This window comes from Ursus arctos, unplaced genomic scaffold, assembly GCF_023065955.2.
Source record: "Ursus arctos isolate Adak ecotype North America unplaced genomic scaffold, UrsArc2.0 scaffold_18, whole genome shotgun sequence".
NCBI classification, from domain to species: Eukaryota; Metazoa; Chordata; class Mammalia; order Carnivora; family Ursidae; genus Ursus; species Ursus arctos.
Window position 1 is genome coordinate 58997300 of NW_026622852.1, and position 14244 is coordinate 59011543.

General features: G+C 57.4%; 1 protein-coding gene across 1 annotated transcript; it reads left to right on the top strand.

Annotated features, from left to right (window-relative positions):
- The first annotated feature begins 7390 nt into the window (after positions 1–7390).
- On the top strand, positions 7391–11714 carry LOC123001873 (lipocalin). Its single transcript, XM_044389526.3, has 6 exons — positions 7391–7598; positions 8221–8354; positions 9159–9232; positions 9435–9548; positions 10789–10884; positions 11614–11714. Exons 1-6 carry the CDS (start codon positions 7488–7490, stop codon positions 11637–11639), a joined length of 555 nt encoding a protein of 184 aa, XP_044245461.3. The 5' UTR covers positions 7391–7487; the 3' UTR covers positions 11640–11714.
- Positions 11715–14244: the final 2530 nt, after the last annotated feature.

A 14244-nucleotide genomic window follows, 5' to 3' on the forward strand; every position in this document is an offset into this window, starting at 1 on the left:
GGGTAAGTACTATTGCATCGCATATATGCACACCACGTCTCCTTTATCGTTCACCTGCGGGAGGACGCGGGCTGCTGCCACGTCTTGGCTTTTATAAACAATGCTGCAGGGAACATGGGCATGCAGATACCGTCTCAAATCACTGTTTCCTTTTTCCTCAAGTAAATACTTAGAAGTGGAATTGCTGGGTTGTATGACATTTCTATTTTTAAGTTTTTAAAAAGATTTATTTATTTTAGAGAAAGAGAGAACATGAGCATGAGCGAGAGGGGCAGAGGGAGAGGGAGGGAGAGAGAAACGCAAGCAGACTCCATGCTGAGTGTGGAGCCCAATGCGGGGCTCGATCTCATGACCCTGAGGTCACGACCTGAGCCGACAGAGCCACACAGGTACCCCTATTTTTAATATTTAAGAAGAAAATTTTAAAATAACAATAGCTATAGAAAATAAAGAGCAGTCCCAGACCTTCTCAGCTTATGGGTGAGGACCACCAAACTGCTATCAGATGGTTCCTGGCTCGTACGGTCGTCCGGGGTGTAGACGTAGATGGGAAGTTGCTGGACTGTCCTATGGTGAAGCTGGAGGAGGAGGATGCAAGAGAAGGAAGAAGAGGATAGCCATCCCCTTTGGGGATAAAGACACAAAGATATGAATGATTTATTAGCAGGTTGACTCTAACAATGAATTCAATACATCATGACTTAACCCAGAGAGTCAAGGATATTTCCACAGGATACATATCAAAAACTCATTAGCTAAGACATGAAGGGTGAAACGCCCACATAAGCACCTTTAACTGATTTTTAAAAAATATTTTTCAAAAATACCATATCCCTGTTATGAGGCAAACTTTTCACATATCAAGAGTGTCGTTCAACACAAGCCGGTTTACGCTGCATTAACAAGCAGCCTTAAAATCTCAGCGGCTTAAAACACCAGATTCAGTTCCTGTTTATTGCCATTTGCTTTACAGAAGGAAATGCACCGCGTGGCCCCTGAGGAATCCGGGTGATCTGCCACCCCGGGAGGTTGCTGGTCACCCTACTAGAGGGGAAATGTAGACATCCAGAGGGCCTCAAGCCATCCATTCAATGCTCGGTCCTGACAGGTACACACATCACCTCCCTTCTCCGACTATTGGCCAGAAGTTGTCCGTCCGCTAGAAGGAAGCCGAAAATAAAACACAATCCTACCCCAGACTGGAAGCAACATCCTTAAACGGATAATTTAAAAAAACAAACAAACAAACAAACAATGTGACCAGCTAACATCATTCTTTATAGTAAGAAGTTGATTGCTTTCCCCCGAAGACGGACAGCAAAGTTGTCCTCTGTCAGTTTCCTGTTCAGCGCCATGCCGAATGTCTTAGTGCAGTGAGACAGTAACAAGAAAGAAAAGGCATCAATGTTGGAAAGGAAACGTCTAGCATGACTGACAAGGCAAAAAAGAGAGAAGACACAAATTATTAACTCGGGAACGAAAGAAGGGACATCACCACAGCCCGCAGACATCAAAGGATAATAAGGTGGTACCATGAACACCTCTATATACATAAATTTGACAATTTAGATGAAATGGACCGATTCCTCGGAAAATACAAGCTACCACAACTAATCCGGTATGAACTAGACAATCTGAATAGCCCTACACTTATTAAGAAAATTGAATTCCTAATTTTAAAACTCCTCAAAAAGACATTTTCAGGCCCAGATGATTTCACAGGAGAATTACACAATCTTCAAAGAATTAGTGTGAATGCCCCACAACCTCCTCCAGAAAATAAAAGAGGAAAGAACATTTCCAGATTTGTTTTATGAAGCTAATATTCTCTGATACCAAAACCACAGAAAGTTTTTTTTAAAAGGATAATTACAGGCTAATGTTTCGTCAATTCAGGTGCAACAATCCTTAACAAAATATTAACAAATAGAATTCAGCAATATATAAAAATAATTATACACCATAACAAAGTGGGGTTTATACCAGGGATGCAGGGCTCATTCAGCACTTGAAAACCAACCAGTGTAATCCACTGTATTATTAGGATAGCAAAGAAAAATCATATGATCATATCAATCAACGTAGAAAAAGCTTTGGACAAAATTCAGCATCCATTTGTGATTTAAAAAAAACTCAGAAAAATAGGAACAGAGGGAGCTTCGCTAACTTGATAAAGGCATCTACAAAAAAGTTAGAATTCACACTGTTCTTAGGGGCGCCTGGGTCGTACATTCAGCTGAGCGTCCAACTACTGGTTTCAGCTCAGGTTGTGATCTCGGGTTCACGGGATCGAGCCCCAGGTGTCTGGCCCCGAACTCAGTGGGAAGTCTGCTTGAGATTCTCTCCCTCTCCCTCCCCCTCTGCCCCTCCCACTTGTACTCTCGCTCTAAAATAAATAAATCTTAAAAAATAAAGAATTAACACCATACTTAATGGGGAATGATGATTGCTTTCATCCACGATGACTGGATGGTGAATGATCAGGAACACGGCGAGGAGGCCCGCTCCCAATCCTCAGTCACCGGACTGCAGGAAGCTCCCGCCAGGGCAACAAGGCAAGAGGAGGTCATGAAAGGCATACGAATCCAAAAGGAAGAAATAAAAGTATTTCTATTTGCAGACGACACAATTATCTAGGTAGGATCTACGAAAATAAACAAAACCCTCCTCGAATTAATGAGTTCATCAAGGTGGCAGGATATAAGATAAACATACAAGAATCAATTACATTTCTACATACTAGCAATGGACGTGTGGACACTGAAATTAAAAATACAATACGAGGTCTACTCACGCCTGAAAAAAGTGGAGTACTTTGATGTAAATCTAATGAGACGTACACCGGATCTGGACGCTGAAGACGATGCAATGCTGATGGAAGAAATCAAGGAAAATCTAAACAAACAGCCTTACTGTGTTCATGACCTGAGACTCAGCAGAGTAAAAGATGTCTGTTCTCCCGGTTGGTACACAGCTTTCACGCAATTCCTACCAAAATCCCATCAGGGTTTTTGTAGACATAGATAAGATGATTCTAAGATTTACCTGGAAAGACAGAGGTATTAGAATAGCTAATATAATTTTGAAAAAAATAATAAAACAGGAGGAAACAGTCTACCACATTTAAATCTTATTATATAGCCAAAAGAATCAAGACTGGTATTTGTAGGGGCAAAGACACACGGATCAGTGGGACAGAGTAAAGAACCCAGAACTAAACCCCCACAAATACACCCAACTGCCATGCAGTTATCTGGACTGGGGTATCCCTAAAACCACGCGGAAGCCTTCCCAGTTCGTGTACAAGCCCAGACAAGGCTCCCGCAAACAGCGGCCTCTCCTTGCCTCGGTCTCCACGGTTGCTTCATAGGAAGGAGCCTCACTTCTCCGCGTCACAGCCCAGCCCTGCTCCGCTAGCCACGGCACCCTGGAGACCCCGCTCCCATCCACCTCCCACCTAATCATCAAAACTGCTCCATAGAAATTGCGAAGCTGAGCTGCCTGGCCTGGGGGTGGTGGGGAGCCCTGCCGGCAGAACCCTGCTGCGCTCCAGGACGCCGGTCCCTACGACCCGCACTCCACAGACAGCCCTGCGGTGGTACTTTCCGTGGCCCGTGCCTATCTCTAAAAAACTAGCAGTCTGTCCCGTGCCTTCAGCGCGACAGCTTCAGAGCAGCCCGAGCCAGGGGCTGCCCCTTCCCGGGCCTCAGTGGCCCCTCGGCAAACAAGCAGTTCTCGCGGGGTTTCTCACTTTGAATCCTAAAGATGTCATTCAAATGCAGAACCTGGCTGCCCAGGAGAAGCTCCGCGGGGTCCCGCACAGTGCGGGACATGGACATCCCTGGGACAGCCGCTTGGTGGCACCCGCGTCCTCTTATTGTAGGAACGCAGCCTGGGAAAACCACCCAAACTGGACAGAAATGCTGGCGGGGAAATTTCACCCGAGAGGCTCAACCGTCCTGCTTTTGCCGGTCTGCCTCTTAACTCGGAACTGTGGGCCAGGCTCAGAACCGTTCCTAAAGAGCCATTTTGGACTTCCACAAACGGATCTCATCAGAGGCCCTCGGGGACATCCGCAGTGTGGGCTTGATGTCGAGTCTGCAAGGACGTGTCCGCCAGAGCCTTCTGAGTGCGCCTCGGACGTGGCCGTTGACTGTCCTGGGTCCACCAAGGCCAGGCATGCACAGTGACCAGTGCGTGGGAGCTGCCAGGTGGGGCCTGTGCCCACGTGCCTGCCCAGCCTCCCCCTCCCGTCCTCTCGCCAGGACCCACCCCGAGACACAGACAGAAGACCCCTCCCAGGGCAGAAGAAGGCCCCCAGGAGCCATGGGCTGTCATCTGAGGTCCCACCCTGGATGCCCACGGGGACAGCCCCTTGGTGAAGGCGCTAGTGACCTCTCTGAGGCCGGGAGCTGGTCTCCCTGTGTCTGTGGGTGCTGGTGGACCCCAGAAAGGCAGGGCTGGACAGCAGCTCACCCCCAGACACATAGATGGGCATTATGATGGTAAGAGCAGCAAGCCTGTCCATGAGGGTGGCCAAAAGTCCCGGGGCTCCCAGAGAAGGAGAGCTGGGGGCCACAGGAAAGGGCTCCCTCAGGGCAGAGTCCGAGGCCCAGAGCTCACAGCGGACACTCTGGTCTTGACCTCTGATGTCAATGACTTGTATGACCGGGGTGGAGGGGGCAGGGGGAGCTGGAAGGAGGGAGGGATGGAAAGATTTGGGAGTGCCAGGACGAAAACCCCTACCCCCCAGTCTCCAGTCTAGCCCCCCAAACACACACACTCGCATCCCCCACCCCTCCATGCTCTGCTCCCGCTGTTCCAGCAGAGAGGTCTTTTCATTTCCAGCTTTTGTACGTTTTTTTACTTTTTTTGGAAGGGATCTGAGGCTTGGAAGCTGCTCTCCAGGACGCGGCTGGATCCTAGAACATTCCTGACACCCACCACCAGACCAGTTTCCACAACCCCATCCGGGCACCGCCAGCCCCGGCTCGCTCCTACCTGGGCCCTCCAGGCTGCACTGCTGCTCGGAGGCTGGCCTCCCACGTGGCCTCGTCTCCCCCTCCCCACCAGCCTGGCCTTGGTGAGAGTGAGTGACCCCGACTGCCTCACAGCCCAGGGATCTTGCCAAAATGTCATCCCAGTCACCACCTTCCACCAGCTGCCATCACACAGAGGAAGTCCACATTCTGCACGTGACCCAGGAGCTCCTGCGACCTGGCCCCGGTGACCTCATGGAGTGCCCTCACCTTCCCCACGCCCCGCACATTCCCGCACCCTTCAGACCTGTGCTCCCTCAGTCAGCCATCCCCTGCTTGCTTCAAGGCTCTCACACACGCTGTTCCCTCCTCCCTTCGCCCAGCCCCACCCCCAGCGCACAGCTTGGCGGTCACCCCAGCCGCGAGGTGGGCAGCATGTGGCGCTGTCACTCGCGTGGCTGCGTGTGGAGCCCCGGGGCGGGCTACACGTTCCGCGAGGCTCTGTTGACCTCACTGTCACCATCTCCCCGTGCCCGCGGGTTCCGGGCAGGTGACGGAGGCCCACTCGGGGACAGGCTGTGGCTGCCGCTGTGCCAGCGCCTTCATGTCAGAGCTTCCGGGCCGTTCTCCCGTTCTTCCGAGGACACAGTCGCTGCCCTGCAGACCCTCCTGCTGCTCCCAAGGCCCCTGGCTTCGGTGTCTGGGCTCAGTGGTGGAGTCTGTCTTCAGCCCCTGCATGGTTCTCTCGGCCCGGCTCTGGTCTCCGGGCCCCGGGGTCCGGCTCAGCCTGGGGCCGGCCTCACTGCCGGCCTCACACGGCTGCCCCGGCCACCCCCCACAGCACATGCTTCAGAAACAGGAGTCCGTGGCTTTCCCGTGGGACTGGGAGGTCCTCTCCACCATGCGAACCCCCAAAGCAACTCGGCATTGCTGGGGGGTAGGGACCGGGACCCAGATCCAAGCATGGAAGCAGGCGGCCCCCCCAGACGTCCTCTGTGACATCAAAGCCCCGGAAAACCACGGCCTGAGCATCACGTCCCCTCCGCTGCAGGTGGGGACCTGCTCAGCCCGGCCATGTCCTCAGAGACCCCAGGGCTGACCGGCCCCCCAGCTTTCCTGCTGCTCCTGGGGCCTCCCCTCGCAGCCCTAGGGGATGTGGGGCCCCGTCTGGGCGGCCGGTGCTCCCCAGAGGGTGGACAGGATAGGATCCCACAGCCCCACCTGGGCGAACCCAGACCGACCGGTTCTCACTCCTGGTGTGACCCAGATAGGGCCTGGCTCCAGCCGCCACGGCTCATGGAAAAGTGGAGAGTGAATCAAAGAATTCTACATTGTAGACTAGACTGACGGGGGCCGATCCAACGTCCCCTCCCCGGGAATCACACAGGGAGGGAGGCCAAGGAGCAGAGTCCAGAGCCTGGTGACCCCATGGCTCTGCAGACCCTCAGAACACCGGCCCCATGAGGCTCCAGGGCCCCGGTGCTCGGCCACCTCACCAGGCCACTGGCGTGCGGGGCTGGGGAGACCAGCGGGAGGATGCAGGGAAGGGGCAGGACCCAGGACGAGGGGACAGGAAAATGCCCGAAGGACCCCTGACATGGGAGCCAAGTGTTCCCTGACACATGGAGGGGAGGCTCCCTGCTGGGCTGCTTGCTCAGATCCCCAGAGGTGTGACCCCAGGGACAGTGTCTTGTCCCCACGTGCCCACATCTGGAGTGTCCTGACCTCCCTGTCCCCCCTCCCCATGGCTGTCCTGACCTCCCTGTCCCCCCTCCCCATGGCTGTCCTGACCTCCCTGTCCCCGCTCCCCATGGCTGTTCTGACCTCCCTGCCCCCTTCCTCCTCCCCATGGTTGTCCTGACCTCCCTGTCCCTTCCCCCTGCATAAACCCTGCTTCTGCTCCAGGCTCTCCTCTGCACCCCAGCCAGTAGGCTCACGCAGCTCAGACGGCCCCGGGAGAGGGTGGTGGGCAGCAGGGGTGCTGGAGTCAGGTCTGAGTGGCCACGGTTGGAGAGGGTGTGAGAGATGCTTGCAGGAAATATGAACGAGCCACACGTGGCCCTGGTTTCATGCCAAGGTGCCAAGCGCCACCCAGAGAGTTTGTGTGCCCTCCCGGCTTCCCTTCCCACCACAGCTCCCAAGACGGTGGAAGGGGGAGAGGGGAGAGTGGTCCTGGCTCAGACAGAGGATGGATGCCCCCAGGAGGAGCACCAGCAGGGAGCTGAGCCCCCGGGGTGTGGGGACGCCTCCAGGACAGCCAGCAATGTGGCCAGACTGCCCCGACAGCACCCGCCCCCAAGACCAAATGACACCCTTCCCATCCTTCAGAGACAAGGGAGGTGTCGGGGAGGCCGCGTTCTTCCTGTGGGAATAATTCTGGACTCTCAGGGAGACTGGTGGGGACAGCGGGGTTGGCCGGAGCAGCGTTTCAGACTCGGAGCCTCTGGAGGACGCCCACGAAGAAGGGACCCGGCTGCCCGGCCTCTCCTCCCCCTGGGCCCTGCCGTCATGGCCCTGCAGAGAGGGCCTCTCCTGCTGCTGACCCTCAGCCTGGGCCTGGCCAGTGCCCAGAAGACTCTAGAAGAGGTGCCAGTACAGCCAGGGTTTAATGCCCACAAGGTAATGGAGCTGGGTCGGGTCCCAGGCTCAGCCCTGGGATGCGGCGGTGGGTGCCCAGTGTTGGGGGTGGCAGCCTCCAGAAGCAGGACCCGAGAGAGAGCAGGGGAGGGGCGTTCTGGGCCCAGGATCAGCCTCTGCCCAGCCCAGGCAGGAACAGGGGTCTTCGTACTCCTGCCCAGCCCTGGGGGCAGGGAGGGGCCCAGCGTCCCCCCTGCCCTGTCTGACCCACCTGCCCGTCACCCATCACTGTGGGGAGCATGGCTGGAGCAACCCCGGGACTCGGTGGTGGTCCAGGGCGTCCCTCACCCCTCCCCAGACCTGGCCAGGGCATCCGGAACCCAGCAGGGGACAGTGTTTGGACCAGATGCGGGAGGAGCTGAAGGAAGTGGGGAAGGGAGAGGCAGCAAGAACGGGACTGGGGGAGACAGAGGTCAGCCTGACAACGAAGGACACTTACAGCAAGGAACGGGCCACCTGTGCCCCCTCCAGGACCCCCGCCGGCCCCTGACGTCCCCTGGCAGCGCTCAGCGCTGGCCGTGCTGGGGCCTGAGAGCCAAGACTGGAGGCTCCAGGAGCCACACAGCCCGGGACCCTCCACCCCTCCGCACCCTGAACCCTGCAGGTGGACGGACGCTGGCTGACCGTCCAGCTGGCGGCCAGCCGTGCCCACCTGGTCTCCCCAGCCGATCCCCTGAGGCTCGGCCTCCATTCCATCTGGACCCGGGACGAGGACATGGAGTTCGTCTTGTTCTGGACGTAAGCATGACCTCTGCAGCCCCTCGCGGGGTGCTCCTGCTCAGAGGCCCCCCAAGGGACAGTGACCAGTAGTAAGAACCAGAGGGACACACGGCACTAAGCTGCAGGCTCGAGACGCTCCCGAGAGGTGTAAGCTTGAACCTCAGAAGCCCCGAAGCTTTACAACGAGGGGCCGGGGGAGAGCCACACACACAGCCCGTCCCTCCCACCGAGTAAGCTGGAGAAGCCCGAGCAGGGCTGCGCCTCGCACTGGTCAGTTGACCAGGAAGGTCTATGGTGATGACGCGCTGTGCTGATTGCAGCGATACTTACAACAGTCCTGCACCCGTGGCCTTGAGGACCCTCAGTCAGAGCCACAGCCTTGCCTGTGCTCGGCCACAGACACCACCCCGAGGGCCGTGCGGTCCCAGGGTCTGTTGGCACCCAGTCCACCCCCAGCCACCCCAGCAGAGAAACTGAAGACCCCGGGGCAGGGGCCAAAAAGTCGTGGCCTATGTGTGGAGCCCAGGTGACTGGGGAGAGCGAGGACCCAGTGCCCCACCCAGAGACCTGCAGCCCCAAACCAAGGACAGACCAGGACCCAATCCCTCCGGGAGGTTTGGCTCCATTCCAGCAACAAGGAAGTCCCTGGCTCCTCACACCTGCCCTCTAGCCCTGTCCCCCAATTGGATGACCTCAGGAGCCCAGGGAGCCGAGAGACTCAGGCAGACACCAGGGACCTCAGCCAGGGCACCTCCAATGTCCCCGGGGGCCGGGAGACAGGGAGAGGCCGTGACCACCGAATGCCCCCTCCTTTTTTCCCAGAGGAGAGGGGGTGTGCAAAGGAATGAACGTCACCGTCCACCCAACCGGGCTCCAAGGCCAGTTCCAAGGCTCCCGTGAGTAGCCGAGCCCTCTGGCCTGGGTGCTGTGCTGGACGGGGAGGTGGACGCTCGATGCCCCGAACCAGGGCCGTGGGGGAAGTGCCGGTGCTGGAGGGAGACATCCTCCCGGTGTCCTGCACTGTCCAGGGGGTGTGCCTGCGAGGGGCGCGGGCAGAGGAGAGACGCGTCACCTGTCCCGGGCTGGGGTCTCCCACAGTGCAGGGAGGCGCCAGCATGCACGTCCGCTTCGTCAGCACGGACTACAGCAATCTCATCCTCTACGTCCGCCTGGAGGACGCCAGCGAGGTCACCAGCCTGTGGGCCCTGCTGGGTAGGTGGCGGCTCTCCCCGACGCTGGCCGGGGCATCTGCCCAAGACCTGAGCTTAGGGCCTGCTGTTCTGGGGGCGCTGGTGCCCGCCGGGACTGCTCAGAGCTGCACCCCAGTGGGTGCTTCCCCCCCTGGGCGCCCCTCAGGTCGGGCATCCCTGCACCTGACCGCTCGGTCCCTCAGGAGCTCATTCAGCTGACCGGCCTGCAGCGTGTGCATGTGCGTGTGTGTGCATGCGTGTGCGTGCGTGCGTGTCCATGTGTGTGTTCACGTGTGCGTGTGTGTGCATGTGTGTTCACGTGTGTGTGCGTGTGCACTTGTGTCCATGTGTGTTCATGTGCACGTGTGTGCATGTGTTCACGTGTGCGTGCGTGTGTGCGCGTGTGCACTTGTGTGTGTCCGTGTGTTCACGTGTGCGTGTGTGCATGTGTGTTCACGTGTGTGCGTGTGCGCTTGTGTGTGTCCGTGTGTGTTCACGTGCGCGTGTGTGCATGTGTGTTCACGTGTGTGCGTGTGCACTTGTGTGTCCGTGTGTGTTCACGTGCGCGTGTGTGTGCGTGTGTGTTCACGTGTGCGTGCGTGTGCACTTGTGTGTGTCCGTGTGTGTTCACGTGCACGTGTGTGCATGTGTGTTCACGTGTGCGTGTGTGTGCGTGTGCACTTGTGTGTGTCCGTGTGTGTTCACGTGTGCATGCGTGCGTGTGCACGTGTGTGTGTCCATGTGTGTGCGCGTGTGCCTCTGTGTGTGTCCTGGGAGCGGGGACACTCCGCTAGAACAGAAACCCTCCCGTCTTCACCGGGGAGACAGTCAATGATCCTAAAGGAACGGAGTCACATCAGGCCTCAGACAGTGGAAGTACCACGTGGAGAAGAACTGGGCGGGGCACGGGGGAGGGTGTGGAGGGTGGGCTGGGCCAGACGGGGGAGGGGTGGGGTGGGAGCACCTTATCCAGAGGACTAGATGGGTGGTGGGGGGTGTCCCAGGCTGGCCAGGTCATGCAGGCAGCAGGCTGCGGTGTGAAGGGGGTCCTCCTCCCCAGAGGGGCTGGGGCCTGACGCCCCCCTTAGCGCTGTGCCTAGGCTGCCCAGGGTGGACCTGCTCTCAAGGGAGACGAGGAGGGAGGGGGCCCAGGGCTGAGGCCGCAGGCAGCAGCCAGTCAGCGGCGGGGCTCGGGCTGGCAGGAGGAGGGGGCGCTCAGAGACAAGACAGGGCCTGTGGACTCTCGGCCCCTCTGATTTCAGCCAGAAGAATGCTCGGGGACCCCACGTGGCTGGGGAAGTACCTTGAGTACGTTGCCAGATTCCAGCTGCAGAAAGCCCCCGTCTTCAACCTCGACGGTAAGCACGGCCCTCGGGACACCTGCCCCCGAGCCCAGGCCGCCGCGCTGGGGCCCCGTCTGCCGGGCCTGGAACCCCCATGGCAGTAACAGGCACAAGACCAGAGCAGTTGAAAACACGGCCAGCCTCCCCGGGGCCCCCATGTGGTCGGGCCGGTGCTGGGAGCCTCGCCTGCCAGATGGCACGAAGCCCCTAGAACAGAGTGACCTGGGCACAACACCCGTCTCCATTCGGCGGATTCAGACGCTGGGGTCAGAGAGGCTTGGAAACAAGGCCAAGGCCGCAAAGTGGAGCCTCTCGCCCCACACCCCTTCCCTGTGCACCATTCAGTCCATCAACACACACCCAGGCCGGGCTGTTCGGGGGTGGGAAGCATGGAGAACAAGACCGACACACCCTCCAGCCCTCGCACGGGTCACACGGGGTCACCGCAGGCCTGTCCCTGATTTGTCAGGGGAAACGGAGCCCGGAGCAGGGGAGCATGGCTGTTCTGCAGGGTCACCAGCCCCTGGCGGCAAGGGGAGCAAACAGAGGGGTGGGCGGGGTGGTGGAGTCTGGGTCAAAGCGAGGGCGGGGGGGCCATGGCAGGACGTGGCCGCCCATGGGTGCTGGACGGCAGAAGGCAAGCAGCTCCCCAGTGAGGGACACCGGCTGCACGCTGGGTTTGGTTGGTTTCAAAGGGAATGGACGAAGCCTTGGAATCCTCATCTTGTTCTCTCCCCTCCACAGCCCGGTGCCCCCCAGCCGAAGCCTAGGTCAGGGCCGCTGGAGACTTCGTGCCCGGTCCTCCTGACCCCTGCCCTTGCCTCCCTCCCCTCCACCTGCCTTGCTTGCCCCGGTGCCTCCCAATCCCTCGGCCTCCTGAGGCAGCCCCCAAGCCTGAGCCCGGCCCCCTGCTCGTCCCCTTCCTGGCCTCTCCCAGCAGGGCCCGGGGGCGTGAGAACGCTCTGAGTGGCCAGGAGGGGACAGGCAGCCCCCAGAGCTCTGGGCCACGTTGAACGCAGCACTGCAGTATGGCAGGGGGCCCACCTGGGGAGTCTTCGGGGGCTCAACCCCGCTAGGGGCTGGGCCGGCACTCGTCTGACCTGCTTCCACCTGGGTCCTGCTCTGGGACAGCTCCAGAGAGGTGCGCTGGGCCCGGGAGCCGAGCCGCACGTGCCCGGCCAGGTCGGAGAGTGCTGAGTGTGCACAGCACCTGTCCACGCTCTCCCCGGGACAGCCAGGGAAACAGGCCCGCGCACCTGCACGCAGGGGAGCTGGGACAGGCCAGCGCCCTCTCCTGAAAGTCAAGGGTGCCACCAGGGCAGTGCCTGGACCGACGGCACTGCTCTGCCCGGTGCAGCCAGGGACCACCCACCGAAGGGCAGGCTCTCCAGAAACTGGGCGAGGGCCTCCATACTCACCGTCCGGAAATGCCGGAGACAGGTATGACCTGATCCTGCCCCAGCAACGCCCCGGCAAAGGCAAGGCCTCCCGGGAGGCCACACACCCCCGGAAGGCTGCGCGAGGTCAGCGCTGTGACGAACCAGTTGGCTCCTTGCGGATGTCTCCCTGCGGCTCACTCAGACGCCGGAGACGAGCAGGTGCTCAAGCACGATGCTTTCCTGTGAACCAGGAAGCCCAAATTGGAGAAATGGAATGGACATGGTACAATGAGAAAGTAATGCTCAGACATTTAGCAAGAAATCTGCAGAATTTATATGGAAAAAAAAATTTCCAAGCCCTTACCCTGGGACAGTGAAAAAAAATGACTTAACTGGATATGGGTAGTCCTGCCTATTGTTCAATATCATAAATATTTAATAACCCTCAAGTTAACCTGTCCATCCAAGCAATTCAGTCAATATTTCAGTTGGGGGGGTGGGGTGCCTGGGTGGCTCAGGTCTGCCTTGGGCTCAGGTCATGATCTCAGCGTCCTGGGCTCGAGTCCCTGAGTCAGGATCCCTGCTCAGCGGGGAGCCTGCGTCTCCCTCTGCCTCTCCCCCTGCTTGTGCGCTCTATCAAGCAAATAAATAACATCTTTAAGAAACAATATTCCAGTGGGATCTTTACCCCAAACCACAAACCTGAATCTAGAATCCACAAGAAAGAACAAAAGTTATGAAATGTTTCAGAGAGGAGTCGCACGGATACCGTTCTGTTGTAACGAGTAGGAACCGACAGCGATTGCAGTTGGGAGGGATTCCCTCAGGGACAGAAAGAACGATGCGTGAACAGAGTCGAGGCATGAACGCTAGCGGTATAGTAACAATGCAGTATACAAACGGCCCATCCTGAAGGGCATGACTTATTCAATAAAAAGTGTTGGGGGAGATGGCAAGAGATGTGGAGGAAAAAATAAGGTTAGATATCTCACTTTGCATTATCTTCAAATTCCTTCCTGACGGATCTGAATAAACACAAAACCTCGAAAGGTCTGCACTGTCTGTAACTCAGAGATGGGACCCTACTCTATGGACACAAATATCAGGGGAAAAGATGGTAGTAATGTTTTCAGTGCATCAAAAACATTGTCACCAACATTGAAACCCAAACCTGAAATTAATATCGTCAAGAAGCTTGATAGAGGGCTCACATCACATCTCTGAAGCTATCCATCAAAGTTCATGAGAAAGGAACCCAATGTGAGAAAAGTGAACAAAACACGGGAACCGATCATTTGTACGACCACAAATCAGATAGCCGATCATTACAGCCGAAGAGGGGGTTCGGCCTCACAAAGAATCCCCGAAAAAGAGATGCTATTTTTACTTATCAGGTTGGCGAAATTAAATTTATTTTTAGAGCTCGGTTAGCGCCTGCCGTGTGGGGAAGCGTGCTTTTGTTCAGAGGGATGGATATGGAGGCCGTTCTGGGGGGACCCGGCTTTCATGTCCTCTGGACAGACTTGATCATGGACCTGAAATTCTAGACGTTAACACATTCACCTGTCCTCATCCCGAAGAAGCCAAGGAACTCAGGGCTTTCCGTCTGACCCCATGATTTTGTTAAAAAGAGAATGTTAGAACCCCTTCCAGGAAGTCCCCCAGGCTTGCCCACCAGGTGTCGGGCCGATTGGGGGGGGGGAGGATCTGTTTTTGTTTGTCTGAGTGAAGCCCTCCTCTCTCTCCAGGCCTGACCCGAGAGAGCTCACACCAGGCTTGGCTTGTAGGGCTCTGTGGCTCAGGGAATGTCTGTTTTCTCTGTTTTGAAATGTTCACAGAATTTGTTTTTGAGCGCTCCTGACGCCCAAGAATGGCGGTCACTGAACGTAACATCGTCATTCGGTCAAAGGGGGCAGCTGCCGAAAAAAGCAGGACCCGCTAGTGCTGGACGAACGCGTCCTTCACAAGCACCCTCAGGATGGATGGCAGGGGGGGT